The sequence below is a fragment of the Aegilops tauschii genome, chromosome 5, assembly GCF_002575655.3.
Source record: "Aegilops tauschii subsp. strangulata cultivar AL8/78 chromosome 5, Aet v6.0, whole genome shotgun sequence".
NCBI classification, from domain to species: Eukaryota; Viridiplantae; Streptophyta; class Magnoliopsida; order Poales; family Poaceae; genus Aegilops; species Aegilops tauschii.
In genome coordinates this window covers 370356225-370382502 of record NC_053039.3, presented here as the reverse complement: position 1 = coordinate 370382502, position 26278 = coordinate 370356225, and the positions used below count along the sequence as shown (strand labels likewise).

The 26278-nt window shown below is 46.2% G+C and overlaps 1 protein-coding gene and 1 pseudogene across 1 annotated transcript; both read left to right on the top strand.

The window, feature by feature from the left end:
* LOC109747589 (serine carboxypeptidase 1-like) overlaps nt 1–24187 on the top strand; it is a 67707-nt pseudogene extending 43520 nt beyond the window's left edge.
* Nucleotides 24188–24788: 601 nt separating this feature from the next.
* Nucleotides 24789–25379, top strand: LOC120964808 (uncharacterized). The gene has a single exon (XM_040389778.1). It carries the CDS (start codon nt 24789–24791, stop codon nt 25377–25379), a length of 591 nt encoding a protein of 196 aa, XP_040245712.1.
* The last annotated feature ends 899 nt before the right edge of the window (nt 25380–26278 follow it).

Genomic DNA, 26278 nt, shown 5'->3' with positions numbered 1-26278 from the left:
AGTTTTGTAGCTTATTTATAATAATTAAAGAGAACAACATAGTTTTTTCAATAATACCATGGTGCGACGTTGAAGGCGAGAAAGGACATGCAAGAGAGCGATGACCGAGCCAGAGGGAAATCAACTAGGGGAGTTGCATGGGTTGCAACGGTGTTTGAGTAGTTGTGGGCCGAATGCTACGAAAATGTAATCTAAATCGACCGGAATAAATGCCTACACAAATTAATCCAAGGTTGGAGTGCCCCTCGCAATGTAAATAGCTCCGGCTTTGCGAGGGGTGGAGAGGTAGTAGCTTCAACGCGTGGAAGATACGGTGTGAGAAAGCGAGGTCAATCGAGAGACATATAGATAGAGAGACAAAGTGAGTGTGGTCCGACATTCATTGAACAAATATATATGCTCTGGAGAGATATTGTCCAATTGAGCTTTTTGGCAAGGGTGAGGGCTGTAAGATAGAGCTTCAGAGATGATCCAGTCACAGACGTGTAGATATATTTTGTGCGTGGGAGGAAGCAAGGTCAACCGATCACATAGGGTCGCCGTGCGATCGAAAGAGTGAGACGGGTTGGAGAGAGTGACCTAGATAGACGATGTGCGTGAGAGAGTATACAATGTGAATAGGTCGAATTGGGCTCAAACATGGTGATATATCGTTTTTGTCCGAGAAAGAGCGAGGTCAATCAAGACATACATAGAGAGAGAGAGAGAGAGAGATTGAGTGAGCGTGGCCCACCATGAGGTTGAAAGAGTGGCGGCGGCTTGGATGGACTGACCTAGATAGACAATCTGCGTGAGAGAGTATAGAGTGTGTCGATCGAGGCCCGAACAGGGAGATATATCATTTGTGTGTGAAAGAAAACAAGGTTAAACGAGACTCAGATAAAGAGAGCGAGATTGAGCGAGTGTGGCCCGCCGTGCGGAAGAAAGAGTGAGACAGTCTCGAGGGAGTGACCAAGATATACAACGTGGGTGCGTGCGCACGAGAGGTTGGGGGGGCTAGATAGGCAATGCATGTATTTAGCGCGAGAGGGTGAGAGGGAAAGAGGGAGAGGGGGAGAGAGAGAGAGCTCGACATGGGGTGCAATGGCGGGTGTGTGAGGTAAATACATTTGGTAACAGAGTGGAAAAAGGGGTTGTGTAGTTGAGAGACTTAGAGATCGAAACATGGAGAGAAAGAATGAACGTGTGTTGGAAACCGATAGCTTCCTAAGGTGGTTAGGAGAGGAAGATTGACCGATACAGGAAGTATGTAGCGTTTGTGCGGGGGGGGGGGGGGGGGCTAAAAACAACATTTGAATGTACATAGTACGAGACTTAATATCGATGTTTCAATTCGGTGTACATTGTAAGATTTGAACCCAGGACCAGGCATATGGGTAATTATTTCGAATTCGTGCCATACTAAGTTTCGAAAAGTTGACATTGACTCAGTTTGTTGTGCTATTTTGTAGGTCATATGTTTGAATCCATCCAAAAGTTTTCTCACTACCATGGTGTTCATCATATACATATGAATTTGTATTAAAAAGTAGCATGGATACAGTGAAATGCGAAATCCACGTTAGAATTGGAGATCGCTACGTGACACACACTCTAATTCAAATAACTAACTACGTGACACACACTCTAATTTAAATAACTAATTATGTGACACACACTCTAATCCACGTTAGCGTGGGTACCATTTCGATTTTTTTTCAAATAACTCCTCATTAATTAATTTATAGTACTCCCTCTGTTCACTTTTATAAGACCTTGAAGACATTTTAGACAATGTGCAAAACAGTTCATTTTAAGTTGTCTGAAACGACTTACAAAAGTGAACGGATGGAGTATCTCGTTTCGAATGACTAATTATTGCAAGGAAAACACGGGCATGGTAATACATACAGATTCGTTTGCAAATGAAAGAAGATTCATTTGCATTCTCAAATGTAGGCGCACCAGGCAGACCAGGGTCATGTCGGGGTGGACGCTGCTTCGGTGCCTTAAAGGCAACTGCCTTTGGGTCACTGACATGTGGGCCAGCCACCTGTTGGGCCCACATGTCATGGACACAAAGGCAGGTGCCTTAAGGCACCGAAGCATAGTCCTGTCGGGGTGGTCGCGTGTGTCGGACGGACGCGTAGCACCCAGCCACCCACCCCCCTCCCCCAAAAAAAGGACGACGACAATATAAGTTCGCGCTTCCACGTTTCGGATTGAAATATCTGGCGGCCCCAATTCCAGCCCTGCAAAATCTCTCTTCTCCACCATCCCCTTCCGCGCCCAGATTGCTCAAATCCCTAATTCGTCGCCAACCCTCGAATCACCCCTCGTCTCGTCTCTTTCCCCACCGTTCCCCACCTCTGTGCCGGACGACGACGATGAAGACGACGGTCGCGCTTCACCACCGCATCGGAGCTACCTCATCTACGCCCTCGTCCACCGCACCGGGTGGTCCACCGACAACGTCGGCCGCCGCAACCGACGTGCCTCACAGACACCGAGTTCCACCGCATCAGGTGCGCTTCACCGACGCCGTCTCCCAGCTCACCGGGGCTACTTCACCGAGCACATCGTCGCACCTCCGCCCCCCGAAGCCGTTGGGGCTTCACCAACGGTCTCGTCCACCGCACCATAGCGCTCCGCTACCACTCAAGATCTGCATCCGTGCGCGGCCAGCCAACGCCAGCGCATCACCCTCAATGGCTCTGATGTGACACGCACTCTAGCTAGGTGAGCATGCCCAAACGCCGACCCGAACTAGGTATCCACACATCACTCCCTTGTGCACTGTTCCGACGATGTTTGGATATCCTTTCACTGCTCTCTTAGCTTACACGCCTATGCAACTCTGACTTTAACTCTTATTTCTTCTGGAGATATCATCTGAAACAAGCAAATCCATTTTTTAGCGAAGCATGACGGCGCTACGGGATCTGGTACACATCCTGCACACCCGTATAACCTTGTAAGTATCTGTCCTCCGGTACAACATCAAGGTCGATTCCTCTTATTTGATCAACCATTCGCCGTGTCAAAAATGCAGAGGGGGATGCAAGGAGCACAAGGCCTGCACATCCAAGCAAGTGGTAACATGGACTTGTACATGGAACATCCCAAGCGCAAGCAGAGCTGCAGTGAGCCTGTACAACGAGCTAGCGTAAGTCCCTGCATTTCATTTAATTCGTACTGGCATTCATGTATGATTTGTCTGCAGTGGTTGATCCACGAATTCAAGTTACCAGGGGCGAACATTTAACTTAAAAAATACGAAGGCACTTGCACTCCGGAAATCAACATAACTTGAGAAATGTGAAGCTACATGCACTTTGAAAACCAACTAATGATCCAAAGTAGTTCAGATTATAAACACTAAATGATGCAAGAACCAAAAAACACAAAATGCAACATGGTGTACAAGGACTACAAACATGGTCTGTACCTGCTTGAATTATTCGTTCTCTGGCTGAAAATATCGAAGTGTAATTGCACGTATAACGAGTGCGCAAACTGCATATCAATATATCTATCCTGCACAAGTATGGCAATAGTTTCAAACAACAGATTAGAAAAGTATTTATTCTATGTTGTCATGATACGGGGACTTTCTGGTAGATGGCCTCGATGTTTCCTCAAGCTATGAAAATGCACTATAATTTTCTTGTCATCAATGCGTGCAAATCTCTGTCTCTCTCAACATAGTAGATCATCATTAGATACTAAATCCTTCAATGAGCTTGCAAAATGCTTGCATTAGATCCCTCATTAGACACTATATGTTCATCACCAGGAGCATGTAAAATGTTTGCATCAAATCCTTCATTAGACACTTCAGGCTCAAGAACAACATGAGCTTGTATGTTTGCACCGGAAACTTGATTAGATACATCAGATTCAGTCAGTTCAGTATTGATTGGGGGAGTTATAAAATAAGTAGAAATTGGTTTCATTTTCTCATAGATTCCCTACATACAAGCAGTTTTACAACACCGTCAGGTTTAGCTATTGGCCAGAAATTGAAGAGTTGAATTAGATATAATCAGGGATGTGATGTACCTGCTCGTTGCGCATGCTACTCTTGCAAGCTGCGACTGTCCGTTTGCGCAAGCTCGATGCCATGCCCGTGCTGCCGCCGCTGCCTCCCACGTAGGCTACACCCAGGGTTGGATCTTCATCTTCTTGTCCTTCCATTCGCTTGAAGCCCGGCGACCGCCCTCCAACAAGGGCGCGAGGAAGTGCTGTGTCGGTCTATCCAGCGGCGGCTAGGTTAGGAGCGAACCAGACTGGAGGCTGGAGCGAATGAATTGGGATTTTTCCTGCTGTCGATCGATATGGGAGGCGCTTGTTTGGGCCGCGAGCCTGCTATAGGGCCTGCCTTGCACTTATGTTATTGGCCCATCCAAATTGAAACATTTTTCTTCATTTTTTACATTGCCTGCTCGTGCGTTGGGACGAACAAAACTAGCGGGGGCCAACCTGGACGACTCAAACTAGGTGCACACTTTCCAGCCACCTGAGGCGGCCGCTCATACCAGCCCCTATGGTGGCGTCGCCCCTTTTTGCGTGTATGATTGGATAGTGAAAATATTCCAGTGGCGCTTTTGATTTACCCACAGAATGGTTGAATTGCTTGTTTCTATGAACTGAGTTCGCCAATAATGTGAAGGATGCCAGTCTTTTCATCCTATTGTAGATTGCTTAGATCTCGATATGCCAAAAGTAATCACATGAAATATACAGTAAAAACCTGTGTGATGTGTTTGGCTACAACTAGTCTGACTACACGTCCTCATATAACATATCAAGGACGCACCATCTTACCAGATTAACCATTCGACTTACCCATGCAATATGGGAAGAAAGAAGTATTGGGACTGCGTATCCAAGCAATTGATGCCATGGACTCCTTCGTACAACCTTGTAAGCGAAAAAGAAGTTGCAGTGTGCCTGTACAAAGAACTAGCGTAAGTTCAGTTACCTGCTTCTCGGAATTTTAGTTAGCCACTTATTGCAAAATTGTTCAATTACGTTGCTTGGCTTAATTTAGTTTGCTACTGATTACATAATGGCACAGCCTGTTAATCATATTGTAGACTGCGCCTATCTATGTGTTTGATACTTACTGTTAAGAATTACCTGTTTGCCTTAACTTAAATATCTACTTGTTTCTTTAACTGCTTTGCTGCTGCAACAGCGGGTTACAATGATGTTAATAACTACTTTTCAGCATCCAATTGAAACTCTTTAATTCCTTGTTTGTTTAATTGGTTTGCTGTTATAACTCCCAGTTGAGATGTTTTGCTAACTTCAACTTTTCTGAATCCAATCGGAACTTTAATGGCAAAACAGGTTAGCCCAAGATCAAAGAGCGAGGTCCCCATGGACGTTGCATCATCCCACAGCAGTGGCACCGGCCCAATCGTGCATTATGAATTGCCAACTGCTAATGCTCTAGAGGCTAAACTAGTGGTAGAAAGAGATTCTGCTTCTGCACTTAGAGATGAAGTTGACATGTTGAGGAAGCAAACAGCACAATCACAAGCAGTACTCAAGACAACCATTAAATATTTCGTGGATTTCAAAACGAAGCAAGCTGAGACTGACCAGATTGTTAAGGTCCTGAAGGAAAAAAGAAAATTAAATTCCTACTTGGTAAATCATAGGTGAAATGTTCTTTCCATAGTTGAATAACCTTTGTGTTGTCTGTTCATGTAATCAATCAAACCATTTGTTTTAGAGATCATGTAATAATTGTTTTTTTTGTTTTTTGGTTTGTAATTTTATTTGAGCACAAGTCTATATCAATTGATAAGACTCGGAGACATTTCATTTGGATTGCTGTGCCAGACCTACAAATATGCCAATCGGGTTGAATGTGCATTCAGCAATAGTAGTAGTATAGATGGACCATAAGTGGCACGCATTGGAAAGGGCCAAGATGCTGGCTAAAAAAAGGATGATGTTGTAGCCAAAAAAAAGTACAGCGGCCTGGCTTATGTAGTTAGTTGATATTATTGATCCATATACTCTATAAGTGTTTATATGTCTGTTAGTTCTGTACATTCTTGGTTGATTGACTCGGTATTTGAATCTTGATACATCGCTTGTGTACATATCTAAATGGGAGTACACATTATGCTGCGTGTGACATTTGAGTTGGAAATGAAGTGTTTCAAATATTCGAATTCACCTTAAACTGGATTCTAGTTTCTGAATTTGAGTATCGGCATTTGTAAACCATATTCATATATGACAGTGGAATACATCTTTGTCGTCCTTTTGAACATATATAAAAACACATAGAATGATTTATAAAGATTCATATAGGAATACAAAATGGATTCGAATTTAGTTGCCATGGTAAACGTGGATGCTTATTGTCCCAAAATTCGAAAGAAGCAGCAAAATGTCCACTCCCACGTCGGCTGCCCGAAGACAAGTGTTTGGGAGATGGAAATTACTGTCTACCCATTACACGGACAATCCATCGGCCCGATTTCCACTTCTCTAAATAGGGGTAGGTTAGTAACTTCAATTAGACGTGACACGACTGCCTCTGAGACCATTCCGACACGGTGGGCGTCAAACATGGGCGGCAAAACTCATTTGATTCAAGCTCGTCCGAAAGACCTCTGTTTCTCCCTCCATTCCCCATTCATACACGATGGGCGGCAAAACATACTCGACTCGGCCGAAATCGATGTAGGCAAATATTTTCAATAGGGGCAGGTTTGTAACTTCACTCAGACGTGACACAACCGCCCTACCTGTCAGCCCCGTTCATACACCGTGGGCGCCAACCATGGGCGCCAACCACCCTCTCCTCGCCCGAAATCGCTCTGGGCAAATATTGGCGAGATGCGAGATTACCGTCCTATCCCCAACCGACGAGACGTCCAAATTTTAAACGGGGGCTAAGTTCGTAACTTTCCCATATTTCAGACAGGCGCGTCCCAAAAACATGGTTCCCCGTACCTCTCCCTCCATTTTCCCATTCATACACCGTCCGCGCTAGAACACCCCATCCCCACACCAGCCTCCGTCCGCCACCCCATCCATTGCCGCCGTCCTCCACCACATCCATCGCCACCGTCCTCCACCATGCCGGAGCGCCTACCAAGACCGCGTTGTCCACTGCTAGAGATGGACGTTTCTCATCCACGGCGACGGACCAATAGCCTTGCATCGCGTCCTCTCGCTTCATCGGCGCCGTCGTCCTCTTTGCCGGGGCCGCTCACACGACCTTCTCTTCCACCGCAACGGGACTTATTCCCCGATGCACCCGTCTACCGTCGCAGATCTGCTTCAACGCCACCGACAGCCACCGCACCCCCGATGCCTACACGGCGCCGCAAGAGAGGTGGTACTTCATATCTCCTCAACTTTTTGATCTCAACCAGAAAATAGATCTTAACTTGGTTACTCTACTTTCTTTTCAGCTCTTAGAATTTAGTTCTTAGTTTGAAGCAAACAATGGATGCTAAATATCATTTCTCCGGTTTGCAGCTTCAAATCTGCCATGGCACAGCCATAATACGATTTAATTGATCATGCTTAGGGTTTAATTGATCATGTTGGTTCCGTGGTGGTTTCTTTAATAGAAATCGGAGGGGAAACATCTTTTGCTAAAAAAATATGCTTAGAGTTTCCCCCTTTTATGATCACTATACGATCAGAATACGTGCTTCGTGTCATAATAACACTGCTCCACCCATCAAGCTAAACAAGCTTAGTTGTTCAAATACGAATCTGATATTATTAAAACAGAGTTGTTTAATTGGTCAGCTAAATGTTCCTGAATTAGTTTCGAAAATGCATGTTCACCGCTCGGGTGTGTATCTCTACAGGGTGCCCACGGTGGGCCGGCCCACCCTGGGATTTTGGGTCGTCCCAGGCCCCGATTCCCCTCTGTTCTGCTGCGCGCTTCCGATCTCTAGTCGCCCCCAGCCGCCTGCCTCGCCGGCGACTTGCCGTCCCCGGACAGCATGACTCTAGGAGGAGACGCCGGACTAACAGGAGGCCAGGAGCCGCTCGCCCAACAGCGTCACCGCTGCCCGGGCGCGCCGCCGTGCCTACCTTCCCAGTCCGTTCAGGGCTCAGGCGTGCAGCACCCACCAAGCCAACCCGATTTATCCGGAGATACGTCCTCAACACTCAGCAGCCACTCCTCATCACCCATTTTCTAATTGATTCATTACTCATTAGGCAGGACTGTCATTAGGGTTTGTTGTGTGCTCAGTGCTACCTACACTTAATGGTTCAGATGTATTTCGGTAATCTTTAGTACCTCTAAAGTTCACAGGGTTTTCAAAATTCCGGCCCTCGGAACAGAAACTAGTCATTTTGGATTGTTGATCATAGTGACATTGACCCAGATTACTACTGCAAGCCAGGTTTGTTGACAATTTTACTTGTCTTTCTTACTCATTCGATATAATATCCAATTATTCACGTCGATTAGTTGCAAACAATAAGTGCTAGACAAACTTCTTCATTCAGATTTTGGACGGTCTCTTACTGTAGTTACAATTCTGCATACTTGTCCTAGTAAGCTCAGAAGTAAATGATTGATTCACTACATCTATGCTTGCCTTGTCATATTTGTTGTCAATATTTTTTTAGGGTGGACCACCCTGTTTCTAAATACTGGAACCGTAGACATGAGTGAATAGTATTTCTCTATGTGATCTCTTCCATCATGTGTGGGTAACGAACACTGCATTGTATAGAAAGAAAGTGTCATTTCCAGCTTTTACATAGGTTTCGATCTTTTACATGGAATACAATCTGCCTACTTGCTTTGTGTCGCACTACCAACACTCCACCCTTGAAGCTAAACATTACGCCACTCATAATTGCTTAGTTTATTTGTTCAAATACGAATTTCATATGATTCTAATGTTCCTACTTCAGTTTTGAAATGTGTGCTTGCCTGTTATAGAGACATAAGGGGTTTGTATTTCTGGGTGTGGTCTGGTCAGCACGGTTGGGGAGGTAAACTTTGCATATGCAGGGGTTTATAGGGAGACACTCTCCGAGTTGAATCCGCAATGCATTCCATAGATAATCTGAGTACTTTTTTATGTTTTCATGAATCTCAGATTCTGAACAGCATCATAATGATTATGAGCTTGCGCGCATGAAAAGAATAAAGCAGAACAATGCCATGGCTGTCAAACTTGGCATTAAGGGACTGAAATCAAGTCTGGATGCAATGCAATGAAAACGCTCTCCACCTACAGATTCATCCTCAGAATATGACCCTAACAGTGATTCTGAGCTAGAGGGAGACATAAGTCAATGTAGCTCCCTAGTGGAGGAGTCAGAGGAAGATGCCCTATCTTATTCACCCATCAAGGTACTTGCTCTAACTTTCCAAGGTTACATTGCTCGCACATATCTTGCAACTGATGCTTTGCATTGCTTCTACTTTGTTGAACTGCCATTAGCTTAGTTTACACATCGTGTATGTGAATACGCCCTGCCTATCCATTTTCAGTACATATTCCATCTGTCATCATACCATATTTATCCATTCAAATGTTGTTCTTGTGTATCAGACATTCAAAAGGAAGAGCGCGATTGCTGATCGTGGAGGAGCACAAGCAAAGTATTTGGAAAAGGTAGTGGCACCTGATAAATCAAATAGCCCATTAGGTGTAGTTGCAATATCACCTGACCCACAAAATACCCCAACACTAGCAGACTCTAGCCCTACTACACTGGTCATTTCTGATGCCCCAACTCAGCAGACCCCAACTACAGCAGACAGTATGATTATGCCAGTTGACATAGCACCAGCTGTACGACGCAAAACCCCCATTCCAGCAAAGAGTACACCAAATCCAGTTGCCAAATACCTTTTCGAACCAGAGAGAGCCCCAATTGCAGCAAATAGGACCCCTGTTCCATTTCTTCCCAGTTTAGAAGACGAAGCTTATGTTGTTGTCAGGAACTTTGTGCGCATCTTTCCTTCATGGAAAGATTATACCGCAGACACAGAACAATTTCCAGTCTTCCTCCGCAACTTACGCGTAAGTAATGCACTAATGTTATTCATGGTCATTACTGCATATGTTTCTGCTGACAGAAGACACAAGATTTCATTCTTTTAAATAGGCGAGGAGCAAACTGGATTGTGATGACGAGCAAGGGTTGGTTGCACTTTTCAAGCACTCTTGATGAAGTATTGTTCCTACCTGAGGCAAGCGCACTTCGATGGCAAGCCTCTGAACGAAATTTGTGTAGAGTCTCCGGTGCTACATTTATCCGACGGTGACTGGAATAATCTTGTTACACATTGGTCTCGGCTGCAGCGTAAGGTACTGTCTATGATATCACATCACAATTTGAACTAAATTTCTGCATTTGCCTTAATGTCTCACTTGTACGAAAACTGTTAGCAGAAGAACATTCGTTCTCAAGGGACCACAGAATCTCGCAACTATACTGCACACTGCATTGCTCTTGTGAGTACCTCTTGCCCTGTATGACCATACTTACTTTCATAGTTGTTTGATTATGTAGCATCACTGCACATGTTAGACTCGTAATCGTCCATTTGGTGGACATTATAAGATCCGTATGGACTCTTACATAAATTTAGAATCAACCCAATGCTTTTGAAGAGGTTTAGCTCTGCAGTCCTCTTGTAAGGACTGAACGTGGTCTATCACTTTACTTACATTAACAGCTACTTCCTCCGTCCCATAATATAAGAACGTTTTGTACAGTACACCAGTGTTCAAAACACTCTTGTATTATGGGAAGAGGGATTGGTTCATTTTGTAGCATTCTGCATCTTATCTCCCTCGCCCACCATTTACTAAAAAAGATCAGATCTATATTTAATCTTACCAACAAGTAGAATACACAGACAATGCCAGTGCAGAAGTGTAGCCCATTGCTCTTGTCAGTACATTTTGTCCTGTAACGCTTGTACTTCCAGGGATTGGTAGTTGATTGTGTAGCATCAATCTGCATCTTATCTTCATTATCCTCTATCCCTTCCAGTATTATCATATCTATAATTACTCTCTACAAAATGTAGAGTACAGGCAATGCTTATGAAGAAGATTCTGTGCTGAAATTCTTGAGTTATCCTTCCCTTGACATGGAGAAGGGCATTATAAAGCCGGTGATAACTGTTAATGTAAGTCAGTCCTTCTAAAGCCTTTATCCTCAACTGCTGTTTAATTTGCTCATACTCCCTATCGTTTACTGCTGTTTAGTTTGTTGTTTCTACCAAAATGCATGTTCGTAAGAACCGTAAGTTCTAAGTTTTACTTGTAAAACCAAATTCCTTATTCATACCATGCACATTACTTAATACTCCCTATATGTATGCTTGTTTTTGTGGATCTATAATCCAGTGTGTGGTGAAGCAGCCCACGTTTGCACCTTGTCATCTCCTGTTTTATCTTACTGATGTGGCTGATGATATGAACAACATGCCATGCACATTATCCAAAATAGATACAATGATTTTCTTTGCCCATCATCTATGCTTGTTATGTTGACATGGTAATCCAGTAGTGTGGTGAAGCTCCCCGCATTATGAACAATGCCAAATTATGCTATTGATATTTTGAACTTACTCTTTATTTTCTAATTTGAAATTGGATAGAATTGACAGAACAGTTATCATCTTTGTTTATACACGTGCAAAACCTGTCATCTCTCTGCTTTGTTTCAGGGTGATATGCCTGATGGCATGCACAAGTCTGCTGAAGGCTGTGAGACAAACCCAACATATATTGCAGCAAAGAAGGCAAAACATCTTGAAGATAGCGAGACAACCCCAAAGTCTTGTCTTGATGCATTGTTCAAGTTACTTGAGACTAACAGTCAGACAAGCTCACAGAATTCGTTGTCTGAATCAGTTCGACTTCTTCAGTCCCAAGTTCTAGCAGAAAGGCATTCTGCAACTCAACTTCGACTTGAAGTCCTATCTCTAAGAAAGATTGCGGAGAACACCAATGAGAACCTCATCGCTAAACAGCTACACCTGGAAGCTATGACCGACATGCTAGGATGGTCTCACAGCCTTGCTCCGCAGCTTGCGCAGTAGTTCCCCCGCAAGGCTAACCTTTCTTGAACTGTCTTGGAAGTGGTCTCGGTTCAGTATTATTTTGTTACGCTGCAATGGTGCCCAGTTTTTGTAATCTGCTTATTCGTTGCGCTTTATGATCACTGGTGGCGAACTTTGATGCCCAGTGGATGTAATATGTGTAATAGCCGTGATAGCCTAGCTTAAGTTGCTTGCTTATTTATTTCCTTGTTGTCTTGTTTATTTGTTTGCTTGTAGTCAGTGCACTTCTTTTTCCGCGGTTTGCTAGTGGCTGCAATAACCTATTTTTTAAAACTAGGCCACAATAACCATGGGCTAATATTTACTGTAGTGACACTGGGCCTCCTACGGGCCGTAGAAACAGTGGGCCTTCTACGGGTCGTAGAAATAGTTGGCCTTCTACGGGCCGTAGAAACAATGGGCCTTCTACGGGCCGTATCATCAATGGGCCTTATACAGGCCGTATGATCGATTGGCCAAACATGGGCCAATAACAGGTCGCATTATGGCCGTAAACGGGCTAGAGTTGGAATCGTCCGTTCATGGGCCGACCATAACGGGCCATCGTTAATAGGTCGTATTTGATGACGCTATGAAAACGGCCCAACGTATTAACGGACCACAAACGGGCCGACTGTAACCACGGGCTGAATTTGGCCCACAAGCAAAAAATGACAGTAACGGGTCGTAAGTAAACGAATACTGGAAATGAGCCCAAGAATAAATGGGCTCTGAGAAGGCTGAAAGATAACATGGGCTGGAAACGGCCCAATGGAATAACGGGCCATTAATGGGTATAAAGTGATACACTGTTCATTACGGGCCAGTTTCACCACGGGCCGTTAATGGGTGTAAAGTGATATAATGTTCATTACGGGCCAGTTTCACCATGGGTCGTTAATAGGCCAAGAGTTACATAGGGCCTGATATGGGCCGAAAGACGTCATGGGCCATACATGGGCCAGAAGTGAAAACGGGCTGGAATCATATTGGATGGCCCAGATGACGCTACTGGGCCTAATTCGGATAGGGCGTAACGGGCCTTGGGTTAGCGGGCTGTAAATGGGCTATATGCGAACATGCCGTTAACAGGCTTTCCATGGGCCGGCCCGCCACCTTTTGACCAAGTCAAACGGGCCGGCCTTTTCACAGGAATGGGCCTCTGTTGGGCCGTGCCACGTGTCGACGTATCATAGGCGCCTTCTGTCCAATGAGTGGATGACATCTGTCCCAACGATGAGCCGACACGTGTTTCCTCCAGGCAATGATGATTTTACACGTGGAAAATCCCCATTGGTCGGGGCTGTTAACAGGTTATCAGATCCAAAACCCGACCCGATAGCTTAACGGCGTTCCGTTACGGTGGATGCCACGTGTCGGTCACCCTTGACAAAAGCACTTCTGTGACGCGCGATTTATCGTCATGGAAGTGGACACTTCCGTGATGATAATTTTGGTAATGTCATGGAACACTTCTACGACAGCACAGGTATGACTATCTTCATTCTGTCATAAATTTGTCATGGATATACATGCATGACAAAAAACGCGACCTACTGTGACAAACATGTATCATCACGGAAGTGTATTTTTTTGTAGTGATACCTCTCCGACAATCGGAGTGACAAATCCTATTCTCGATCTATGCCAACTCAACGAACACCATCGGAGACACCTGTAGAGCACCTTTATAATCACCCAGTTACATTGTGACGTTTGGTAGCACACAAAGTGTTCCTCCGGTATTCGGGAGTTGCATAATCTCATAGTCATAGGAACATGTATAAGTCATGGAGAAAGCAATATCAGTAAACTAAACGATCAAGTGCTACGCTAACGGAATGGGTCAAGTCAATCACATCATTCTCCTAATGATGTGATCCCGTTAATCAAATGACAACTCATGTCTATGGCTAGGAAACTCAACCATCTTTGATCAACGAGCTAGTCAAGTAGAGGCATACTAGTGACACTATGTTTGTCTATGTATTCACACATGTATTATGTTTCCGGTTAATACAATTCTAACATGAATAATAAACATTTATCGTATGAGGAAATAAATAATAACTTTATTATTGCCAATAGGGCATATTTCCTTCAGTCTCCCACTTGCACTAGAGTCAATAATCTAGATTACACAGTAATGATTCTAACACCCATGGAGTCTTGGTGTTGATCATGTTTTTCTCGTGGAAGAGAGGCTTAGTCAATGGGTCTGCAACATTCAGATCCATATGTATCTTGCAAATCTCTTTGTCTCCCACCTGGACTTGATCCTGGATGGAATTGAATCGTCTCTTGATGTGCTTGGTTCTCTTGTGAAATCTGGATTCCTTTGCCAAGGCAATTGCACCAGTATTGTCACAAAAGATTTTCATTGGACCCGATGCACTAGGTATGACACCTAGATTGGATATGAACTCCTTCATCCGGACTCCTTCATTTGCTGCTTCCGAAGAAGCTATGTACTCCACTTCACACGTAGATCCCGCCACGATGCTTTGTTTAGAACTGCACCAACTGACAGCTCCACCGTTTAATATAAACACGTATCCGGTTTGCGATTTAGAATCGTTCGGATCAGTGTCAAAGCTTGTATCGATGTAACCATTTACGACGAGCTCTTTGTCACCTCCATAAACAAGAAACATATCCTTAGTCCTTTTCAGGTATTTCAGGATGTTCTTGACTGTTGTCCAGTGATCCACTCCTGGATTACTTTGGTACCTCCCTGCTAAACTAATATCAAGGCACACATCAGGTCTGGTACACAACATTGCATACATGATAGAGCATATGGCTGAAGCATAGGGAACACTTTTCATTTTCTCTCTATCTTCTGCAGTGGTCGGGCATTGAGTCTGACTCAACTTCACACCTTGTAACATAGGCAAGAACCCTTTCTTTGCTTGATCCATTTTGAACTTTTTCAAAACTTTATCAAGGTATGTGCTTTGTGAAAGTCCAATTAAGCGTCTTGATCTATCTCTATAGATCTTGATGCCCAATATATAAGGAGCTTCACCAAGGTCCTTCATTGAAAAACTCTTATTCAAGTATCCTTTTATGCTATCCAGAAATTATATATTATTTCCAATCAACAATATGTCATCCACATATAATATTAGAAATGCTACAGAGCTCCCACTCACTTTCTTGTAAATACAGGCTTCTCCAAAAGTCTGTATAAAACCATATGCTTTGTTCACACTATCAAAACGTTTATTCCAACTCCGAGAGGCTTGCACCAGTCCATAAATGGATCGCTGGAGCTTGCACACTTTGTTAGCACCCTTTGGATCGACAAAACCTTTTGGTTGCATCATATACAACTCTTCTTCCAGAAATCCATCCAGGAATGCAGTTTTGACATCCATTTGCCAAATTTCATAATCATAAAATGCGGCAATTGCTAACATGATTCGGACAGACTTAAGCATCGCTACGGGTGAGAAAGTCTCATCGTAGTCAACCCCTTGAACTTGTCGAAAACCTTTCGCAACAAGTCGAGCTTTATAGACACTAACATTACCGTCAGCGTCAGTCTTCTTCTTGAAGATCCATTTATTCTCTATGGCTTGCCGATCATCGGGAAGTCAACCAAAGTCCACACCTTGTACCCATACATGGATCCCATCTCAGATTTCATGGCCTCAAGCCATTTTGCGGAATCTGGGCTCACCATCGCTTCTTCATAGTTCGTAGGTTCGCCATGGTCAAGTAACATGACTTCCAGAATAGGATTACCGTACCACTCTGGTGCGGATCTTACTCTGGTTGACCTACGAGGTTTGGTAGTAACTTGATCTGAAGATTCATGATCAACATCATTAGCTTCCTCACTAATTGGTGTAGGTGTCACAGGAACCGGTTTCTGTGATGAACTACTTTCCAATAAGGGAGTAGGTACAGTTACGTCATCAAGTTCTACTTTCCTCCCACTCACTTCTTTCGAGAGAAACTCCTTCTCTAGAAAGGATCCATTCTTAGCAACGAATGTCTTGCCTTCGGATCTGTGATAGAAGGTGTACCCAACAGTCTCCTTTGGGTATCCTATGTGGACACATTTCTCCGATTTTGGTTCGAGCATATCAGGTTGAAGCTTTTTCACATAAGCATCGCAGCCCCAAACTTCAAGAAACGATAACTTTGGTTTCTTGCCAAACCATAGTTCATAAGGCGTCGTCTCAACGGATTTTGAATGCAGCCGTCTCTAAAGCATAACCCCAAAACGATAGCGGTAAATCAGTAAGAGACATCATAGATCGCACCATATCTAGTAAAGTACGATTACGACGTTCGGACACACCATTAGGCTGTGGTGTTCTGGGTGGCGTGAGTTGCGAAACTATTCCGCATTGTTTCAAATGTAGACCAAACTCGTAACTCAAATATTCTCCTCCACGATCAGATCATGGAAACTTTATTTTCTTGTTATGATGATTTTCCACTTAACTCTGAAATTCTTTGAACTTTTCAAATATTTTAGACTTATGTTTCATTAAGTAGATATACCCATATCTGCTCAAATCATCTGTGAAGGTGAGAAAATAACGATACCCGCTGCGAGCCTCAATATTCATTGGACCACATACATTAGTATGTATGATTTCCAACAAATCTGTCGCTCGCTACATCGTTCCAGAGAACGGCGTTTTAGTCATCTTGCCCATGAGGCATGGTTCGCAAGTACCAAGTGATTCCAGAAGTCCGTCAGTATGGAGTTTCTTCATGCGCTTTACACCAATATGACTCAAACGGCAGTGCCACAAATAAGTTGCACTATTTATCAACTCTGCATCTTTTGGCTTCAACATTATGAATATGTGTATTACTACTATCGAGATTCAACACAAATAGACCACTCTTCAAGGGTGCATGACCATAAAAGATATTACTCAAATAAATAGAACAACCATTATTCTCAAATTTAAATGAATAACCGTCTCGCATCAAACAAGATCCAGATATAATGTTCATGCTTAACGCTGGCACTAAATAACAATTATTCAGGTCTAAAATTAATCCCGAAGGTAGATTTAGAGGTAGCGTGCCGACGGCGATCACATCGACTTTGGAACCATTTCCCACGCGCATCGCCACCTCGTCCTTAGCCAATCTTCGCTCAATTCGTAGTCCTTGTTTTGAGTTGCAAATATTAGCAACAGAACTAGTATCAAATACCCAGGTACTACTGCGAGCTTTAGTAAGGTACACATCAATAACATGTATATCACATATACCTTTGTTCACCTTGCCATCTGTCTTATCCGCCAAATACTTGGGGCAGTTTCGCTTTTAGTGACTAGTTTGTTTGCAGTAGAAGCACTCGGTCTCAGGCTTAGGTCCAGACTTGGGTTTCTTCTCCTGAGCAGAAATTTGTTTGCTGTTCTTCTTGAAGTTCCCCTTCTTCTTCCCTTTACCTTTTTTCTTGAAACTGGTGGTCTTGTTGACCATCAACACTTGATGCTCCTTCTTGATTTCTACCTCCGCAGCCTTTAGCATCGCGAAGAGCTCGGGAATTGTCTTATCCATCCCTTGCATGTTATAGTTCATCACGAAGCTCTTGTAGCTTGGTGGCAGTGATTGAAGAATTCTGTCAATGACACTATCATCTGGAAGACTAACTCCCAGTTGAATCAAGTGATTATTATACCCAGACATTTTGAGTATATGTTCACTGACAGAACTATTCTCCTCCATTTTGCAGCTGTAGAATTTATTGCAGACTTCATATCTCTCAATCCGGGCATTTGCTTGAAATATTAACTTCAACTCCTGGAACATCTCATATGCTCCATGACGTTCAAAACATCGTTGAAGTCCCGGTTCTAAGCCGTAAAGCATGGCACATTGAACTATCGAGTAGTCATCAGCTTTGTTCTGCCAGGCGTTCTTAACGTCATTAGTAGCATCTGCAGCAGGCCTGGCACCCAGCGGTGCTTCCAGGACGTAATTCTTCTGTGCAGCAATGAGGATAATCCTCAAGTTACGGACCCAGTCCATGTAATTGCTATCATCATCTTTCAACTTTGCTTTCTCAAGGAATGCATTAAAATTCAACGGAACAACAACACGGGCCATCTATGTACAACAACATAGACAAGCAAAATACTATCAGGTACTAAGTTCATGATAAATTTAAGTTCAATTAATCATATTACTTAAGAACTCCCACTTAGATAGACATCTCTCTTATCATCTAAGTGATCACGTGATCCAAAGCAACTAAACCATAACCGATCATCACATGAAATGGAGTAGTTTTCAACGGTGAACATCACTATGTTGATCATATCTACTATATGATTCACATTCGACCTTTCAGTCTCCGTGTTCCGAGGCCATATCTGCATATGTTAGGCTCGTCAAGTTTAACCCGGTATTCTGCGTGTGCAAAACTGGCTTGCACCGGTTGTATAAGAACGTTGAGCTTATCACACCCGATCATCACGTGGTGTCTCGGCACGACGAACTTTGGCAACGGTGCATACTCAGGGAGAACACTTGTACCTTGAAATTTTTAGTGAGAGGTCATCTTATAATGCTACCGTCAATCAAAGCAGAATAAGATGCATAAAGGATAAACATCACATGCAATCAATATAAGTGATATGATATGGCCATCATCATCTTGTGCCTTTGATCTTCATCTCCAAAGCACCGTCATGATCACCATCGTCACCGGCGCAACACCTTGATCTCCATCGTAGTATCATTGTCGTCTCGCCAACTATTGCTTCTACGACTATCGCTACCGCTTAGTGATAAAGTAAAGCAATTACATGGTGATTGCATTTCATACAATAAAGCGACAACCATATGGCTCCTGCCAGTTGCCGATAACTCTGTTACAAAACATGATCATCTCATACAATAAAATATAGCATCATGTCTTGACCATATCACATCACAGCATGCCCTGCAAAAACAAGTTAGACGTCCTCTACTTTGTTGTTGCAAGCTTTACGTGGCTACTACGGGCTGAGTAAGAACCGTTCTTACCTACGCATCAAAACCACAACGGTATTTCGTCAAGTTAGTGTTGTTTTAACCTTCAACAAGGACCGGGCGTAGTCACACTCGGTTCAACTAAAGTTGGAGAAACTGACACCTGCCAGCCACCTGTGTGCAAAGCACGTCGGTAGAACCAGTCTCGCGTAAGCGTACGCGTAATGTCGGTCCGGGCCGCTTCATCCAACAATACCGCCAAACCAAAGTATGACATGCTGGTAAGCAGTATGACTTGTATCACCCACAACTCACTTGTGTTCTACTCGTGCATATAACATCTACCCATAAACCTGGCTTTGATACCACTGTTGGGGAACGTACTAATTTCAAAAAAAATTCTACGCACACGCAAGATCATGGTGATGCATAGCAACGAGAGAGGAGAGTGTCGTCTACGTACCCTCGTAGACCATAAGCGGAAGCGTTATGACAACGCGGTTGATGTAGTCGTACGTCTTCATGATCGACCGATCCCGTAGGGTCCGCACGCTTAACGTTCGATGACGATATTCTATTATATGAGTTATGTGATTTGGTGACCGAATGTTGTTCGGAGTCCCGGATGAGATCACAGACATGACGAGGAGTCTCGAAATGGTCGAGAGGTAAATATTGATATATAGGACGATAGTACTCGGACACTGAAAGTGTTCCTGAGTGTATCGGGTATTTATCGGAGTACCGGGGGGTACCGGAACCCCCGGGGGAAGATATGGGCCCCCTTCCTTTCTCTCTTCCCCCTTCCCTTTCTTCTCCGGTGAAAAAAGGAAAGGGGGTGCCACTTGGGGAAACCCCAAGTAGGATTCGGTTCCTACTTGGGGCGCCCCCTGGCTGCCTCTCCTCCCCTCCCACCTATATATATGTGGGGAGGGGGGCGCCTAGAACACATCAACATCAATTGTTAGCCGTGTGCGGCGCCCCCTCCACAGTTTACACCCCCGGTCATATTCTCGCGGTGCTTAGGCGAAGCCCTGTGCGGATCACTTCACCATCATCGTCACCACGCCGTCGTGCTGACGGAACTCATCTACTTCCTCGACATCTTGCTGGATCAAGAGGACGACGGACGTCATCGAGCTGAACGTGTGCAGAACTCGAAGGTGCCACACGTTTGGTACTTGATCGGTCGGAACTAGAAGAAGTTCGACTGCATCAACCACGTTGTTAAACGCTTCCGCTTACGGTCTACGAGGGTACGTAGACACACTCTTCCCCTCGTTGCTATGCATCTCCTAGATAGATCTTGCGTGAGCGTAGGAATTTTTTTAAAATTGCATGCTATGTTTCCCATCACCGGGTGTATCAATGTGCGGCGTCGGAGTTGATTTCTCGGCCGACGAGCCTGCTTAACGGCGGCATACGGACGAATGGGGCATTGAACGGGTGTGGTGGATATCCATCCTGTCTAGTAACACGTCATCAGCAATGAATAGGCGCAGACACCGGAGACGCATCGCGGGCGACGCCCTCGGCCGGCGCGCTGCTTCAGTGACGGAGGCAGCGAGAGATCGCGTCCGCCCTGAGCCGTCTTTAAGGTGCAGCGGCGCGCTCTACAACGGCATGAATGCAGGCAGCTGGCGCCGGGCGGGAATGTGCGCGGGCGAGGGAGGAGGGGTGTGGGTGGTCAGGGTGGTCAAAAGGGGGCGTGGGTGCTGTCCGGACGCCCGCAAAGCCCCACGTTTGTCTCCAGTTTGCGGGACAAAGTGCGTCCGAACCGTCCCACGGATCAATACAAGCCCGCGTTGGATGGTTTTCACGGTCCGGACAACGTGATCCAGGCGTATGCAGGCGGTTTGAGAGTCGACGTGAAAGATGCCTTAAACATCTAGGAGCTTGGCTAGGTGTGGTGAACTCATCATTTTGCTCTTCTAAATTTTTTTAGAGGATCGATTAAAAATGCTCTACATACTCTTCGCAGTTTGGCTATGGCATGCGTCCAAAGGAATGTGTTGACGTAATCAAGTGCGTTTACATCTGGAAACCTGGAACCTAAAACATCTTTTTTCTAAGCGAACATTTACCATTTCCATCCTTGTCTTAATCGAAGTAAATTGGCAGTAAGCCCATTGTGTTAAAATTTGCTTCCGCGCGCCGGCATTCTTAACCCACCGCTAGAGTTGGGTCCTTCCGATGTACTCCATGGTTAGCTATCATCGTCTCACCTGACCGTTCGCGCCATGTAAACTAAAAATTATCTTCCGGAAATCCAAACCCGGCAAGTATAGCTAGCCAACAACCTTGGAGAATCCGAGCTGCATGCTTCTATTCAGACCGTTGTTTGCCAGTTCTCAGTTACCCACCTAGGAGTACTATGCATTTTCCTACTCCATATATACACCTCGACAGGCCGACTGATCTTTCACACGATCACAAAGTCACAAGCGAAATGGTTGGGCACACCACTACCTTCTTCCTGCTGCTTGTTCTGCTGGGCGCATCACTCGCAGATGCTTCCCAGGAGGATCAGCTGAGGAAGTTCATCTTGTCCAGGTCCGAGAAGAGGCTAGCTTCACGGGCCCGTAATGCAAACGTGCCCGAGGAAACCGACCCATGGGCCGACGCCAGCAGCTTCAGCCACCTGCCAACGCAATTTCCGTTCCCACCTCTGGGCGCCAAGGTGGCCGACAAGATCGCGGCGCTGCCCGGCCAGCCGCCGCGGGTCAACTTCGACCAGTACGCTGGCTACGTCACGGTGAGCGAGAAGCACGGCCGGGAGCTCTTTTACTACTTCGTCGAAGCCCCCTACGAGGCGGCCTCCAAGCCGCTCCTCCTCTGGCTCAACGGTGGACCCGGGTGCTCGTCGCTAGGGTACGGCGCCATGACGGAGCTCGGCCCGTTCCGAGTGAACCCCGACGGCAAGACCCTGAGCAGGAACAAGCATGCCTGGAACAACCGTAAGTGTCTAAGTCGAACTGTCTTCTGAGCAGAGGAGATCGCTGATCATTGATTTATACTGAACTGAGAAGATTACGATGTGCAGTGGCTAACGTGATCTTCTTGGAGTCGCCGGCCGGCGTGGGGTTCTCCTACGCGAGCAACAACCCGAACAATAACAACAACGTTGGCGACCCGAGAACCGCCAAGGACGCGTTCGTCTTCCTGCTCAAATGGCTGGAGCGGTTCCCGGAGTACAAGGGCCGCGACTTCTACATCGCCGGAGAGAGCTACGGCGGCCACTACGTGCCGCAGCTCGCCACCGTGATCGAATACATGAACGAGCTCTACGGGGGCACGCTCATAAACCTCCGCGGCATCTTGGTAAGTACTAGTGCCTAGTTTGATTCACCTCCTTTCGTCCCGCAACTTATTACACACCCATATCCATTTCTCATCACGTTATATATATGTAGGTCGGCAATCCGTACCTTGACGATTACAAGAACGACGAGGGGAGCCTCGAGTTCTTATGGAACCACGGGGTGATCTCCGACGAGGGGTGGGCCAATATCCGTGAAAACTGCACCTTCACCCCGAAAGACGACTGGCAGTGCTTCGTGGCGGCGCACAAGCCACAGAAAGGCAATATCGATCTCCACAACATATACGCCCCGATCTGCCTCAAGTCGGAACGCGACGGCACGTACCACTCGTCCGGCTACGTAAGATCACACTGTCGATCGGCTAGTCTCGATCATTTTTTCCCAATAAAATTAAAACATTTCTATGGGCAGCAATGCAAACATTTCTACTACTCGAACAGCTACATAAGATAGCTATAAGAATTAAAAAAAATATCTTTGGCCATTCACAGTACGTGTTTGCAAATTATGATTTCTCAGCTGGCTGGCTACGATCCGTGCATCGACCACTACGTCCTGGCTTACCTCAACAATGGCGAGGTGCAACAAGCTCTGCACGCCCGGGCCAACACAAGTTGGACAGCTTGCAGGTAAGTACTGTATATTACTTACCGCAAAAAAAAGTACTGTATATTACACACGATACCTGCTACAGAGCACGTCTTCCCAATCTTTTTTTTTCTTTTCCTTTGAGCGCAACACCCGGTCTAACTAATTTGCACTACGCAACTTCATTTCTTTCAGCCTAGATATGGACTATAACGACGGCCCAGTTTCCATGGTACCAACCATCAAAAGGCTAGTCAAACGTGGGTTGAGTGTATGGCTCTACAGGTATACTGCATGCACAATGACAATTGAGCATAATAAAGTAGCTACGCTTCAGGTTTCTAACTAGAACGACCACGATTTCTTCAGTGGGGATATGGATGATGTGTGCCCCATTACCGCGACGAGGTACTCCGTCAACGATCTGAACCTACCCATCACGAAGCCATGGCGCCCTTGGTATACCCCTGACAGCGAGGTAATTAACGGGTGTTCAGAAATAAACATAAGAAAAAGCCATGTAAAATTCAGATATAATGTGTGTTTTGATCCTCTGATGAAATTAATGGGGTTGTGGTGGATTTAGGTTGGAGGCTATGTTCAGCAGTACAAGGGAGGCTTCACGTTTGCATCGGTCAGGGGTGCTGGCCATCTGGTTCCTAGTTACCAGCCAAAGAGAGCGCTTGTTCTTCTCTACTCTTTCCTCAAGGGCGTGCTTCCACCAGCTGACATCCCAAACTAAGTTGTGTCATTTGGACGCTCACTTGTTCATTGTGTGTTCTGATAATGTTGGATTGACTTCCTCTCCATCCTCACAATAAATCATCGGTTACACACAACTTTGATGTACGGATAAAAATATATTCAGGACATTTGTCTTGTGGTTTTAACCCTTGTGTGCTTATGAAAAGAGTTGTAATGTTGTTCACACTGAAAAGCGTAAATGCTTGTGCCGGATAGGCACGTTTGAATTTTAATCTTAGCGTATTCTTCTTTCGGGGGACACATCCAATAATATTCAAACTGCTCTTCACTTGGTTTTACCAGACCGAATAACTTCTGTATTATCTCACTTTCATAGTATTAGCATTTATCCTGAGAGACAGTCGGATTTGTCAACGATGGACCCCCATCAAATACGGCCAAGGTGCGCATCCATAGGAGCCACCACGTCCTTCGTACCTACATTACATTGACATAAAAAAAATTAGACCTATTATTATTTCTTAGACCTTAGAGCATCTCCAATAGATGGTAAAAAAAATAACTAACTTTTAAACCGTTTAAGGTCAAAAACACAGCTCCAACAGACGGTCCATATGTAAAAAAAATTGGACCGCGGCCTCCTCGTGTTGTAAAATACAACACCTCGCGATGCAAATTTACATCACGAGGTGCATCTGGTCCAAAACCAGCCGCCTCCCGCGAACACCCAACCGCCACTTCATTTTCTTTCCCGCCCGCGACCTCCCGCCCGTCCGCCGCCGCCCCGCCGCCGCACCGCCGCCTCCACACCCCGTCCGCCGCCGCCCCGACGCCGCCCGCATCAGATCCGGCGCTGCCCCGCGCCCCGCCGCTGTTTCCACGCCGCCCCGCCGCCCGCCCGCCGCTGTTTCCACGCCGCCCCGCCGCCTGCCCGCCCGCCGTAGCTCCGTCCGCCACCGCCCCGCACGCCGCCGCCGCCCCGCAGATCCGCCCCGCCCGGCTCCGTCCACCACCGCCCCGCCCGCCGTAGCTCCGTCCGCCACCGCCCCGCACGCCGCCACCGTCCCGCAGCTCCGCCCCGCCCGGCTCCGTCCGCCACCGCCCCGCCCGGCTCCGTCCGCCACCGCCCCGGTCGCACGCCGCCGCCGCTCCACCGCTCTCCGATGGCGCTGAAGAAGACACCAAAGGGCAAGTCGGGCTTCTTCGGCGTGAGGCAGAAGCCCTCTGGTAACTGGGGTGTGGAGTTCTCCGACGGCGGAAGGCATTGGTGGATCAGCACGTACCCCTCCGCCCAAGAGGCCGCGCGTGCCTACGACGTGGCGGTGTGGCGTGCCGAGAGGCCTCGGTCGCACCTCAACTTCCCAGAGATCGAGACTCGGGCGAAAGCGGAGATGCTTGTGCCGCAGGGCATCAACATGAAGGAGATCACGACGAAGAAGAAGAAGACGAAGAAGCCGTCGGTTGTCGTCAGTGCTGGCGAGACCGACGAGGAGGCGATGGCGAGGTTTGCTTGGGAGCATCCGGAGTACGTCCAGGCCGAGCTGGAGTACTACTGGAAGCGTGAGGCGGAGCAGAAGAAGAAGGGGACGAAGAAGGAGGACGAGGCTGGTCCCCCGACGGTGATCCCCATCGAGTCCTTTCCGAAGGAGGACTGGGCAGACTTCTCGGACGAGGAGGAGGAGGAGGAGGGGTGCGACGACCCGACGAAGGAGGAGTTCTGGGCGCGGTTCCGCAGCTCCGACGATGAGGAGTAGTTTATCTAGTAGTTTGAATAAGTAGTAGTTGAAGTTCATGTATGAAACTATGTTGAATTTGATGTTTGAACTATGTTGAATGGACTAGCAGTATGTCGTTTTAAGAAATTTACATCATCATTTTGGACCATCTATTGGAGTTGGTCTTTTGGACCATCAATTTGGACCATCTGTTGGAGTTGAGCTTTTTTCGGAGATCCAAAACGCACTTTTTGGCGGTCCAAATTTTACATATCCGGTTTTGGACCGCCAAATTTTGGACCATCTATTGGAGATGCTCTTAGTCATTAATTTTTGGGTTAATTATCCTTTTGCCCTTAGTGGTGTCCGTGTGCTCAGTTTTGCCCTCAGATGCGAATTGTGCTCAGTTTTGCCCCTAGTCCGTGTGCACCGACTCGTTCCGTGAACTCTGTCGTCTCCGTCAGGTCAACCTTTTGACTCGGCCCTTACAGGTGGGACCAGGCGGCAGAGACGGCTAATTATATTCAGACCGTTGCACGCGTGGCTTGTGGGACCCAGCAGAGAGCCGTTGCGGGTGTGCTATATAAGCGGGCGACACACAGCGGCGGTGACCATGGCGACAGAGAGCACAGCGGTGACCACGGCAAGAGAGAGAGAGAGCACGGCGGTGGGAAGCTAGCCATGGAGGGCGCGGCGGCGTTGAGATCCCCTTCGGCTCCGAGCTCCATGTCTTCCTCAAGCTCCCGCGCCACCTCGCGGATGCAGAGCCGGGCGCGTGTGGACATGCCTGTCTTCGTTTGTCTGCGGTGCCGGGCGGGCGTTGTTCGGAGGGTTTCTCACACACCGAGGAACCAGAATCGTTCGTTCTACGTGTGCAGCGAGAATGCGGTAAGAATCGGGGCAATTGCACCATTTTCATGGTCGGGATCTTTGAGCAA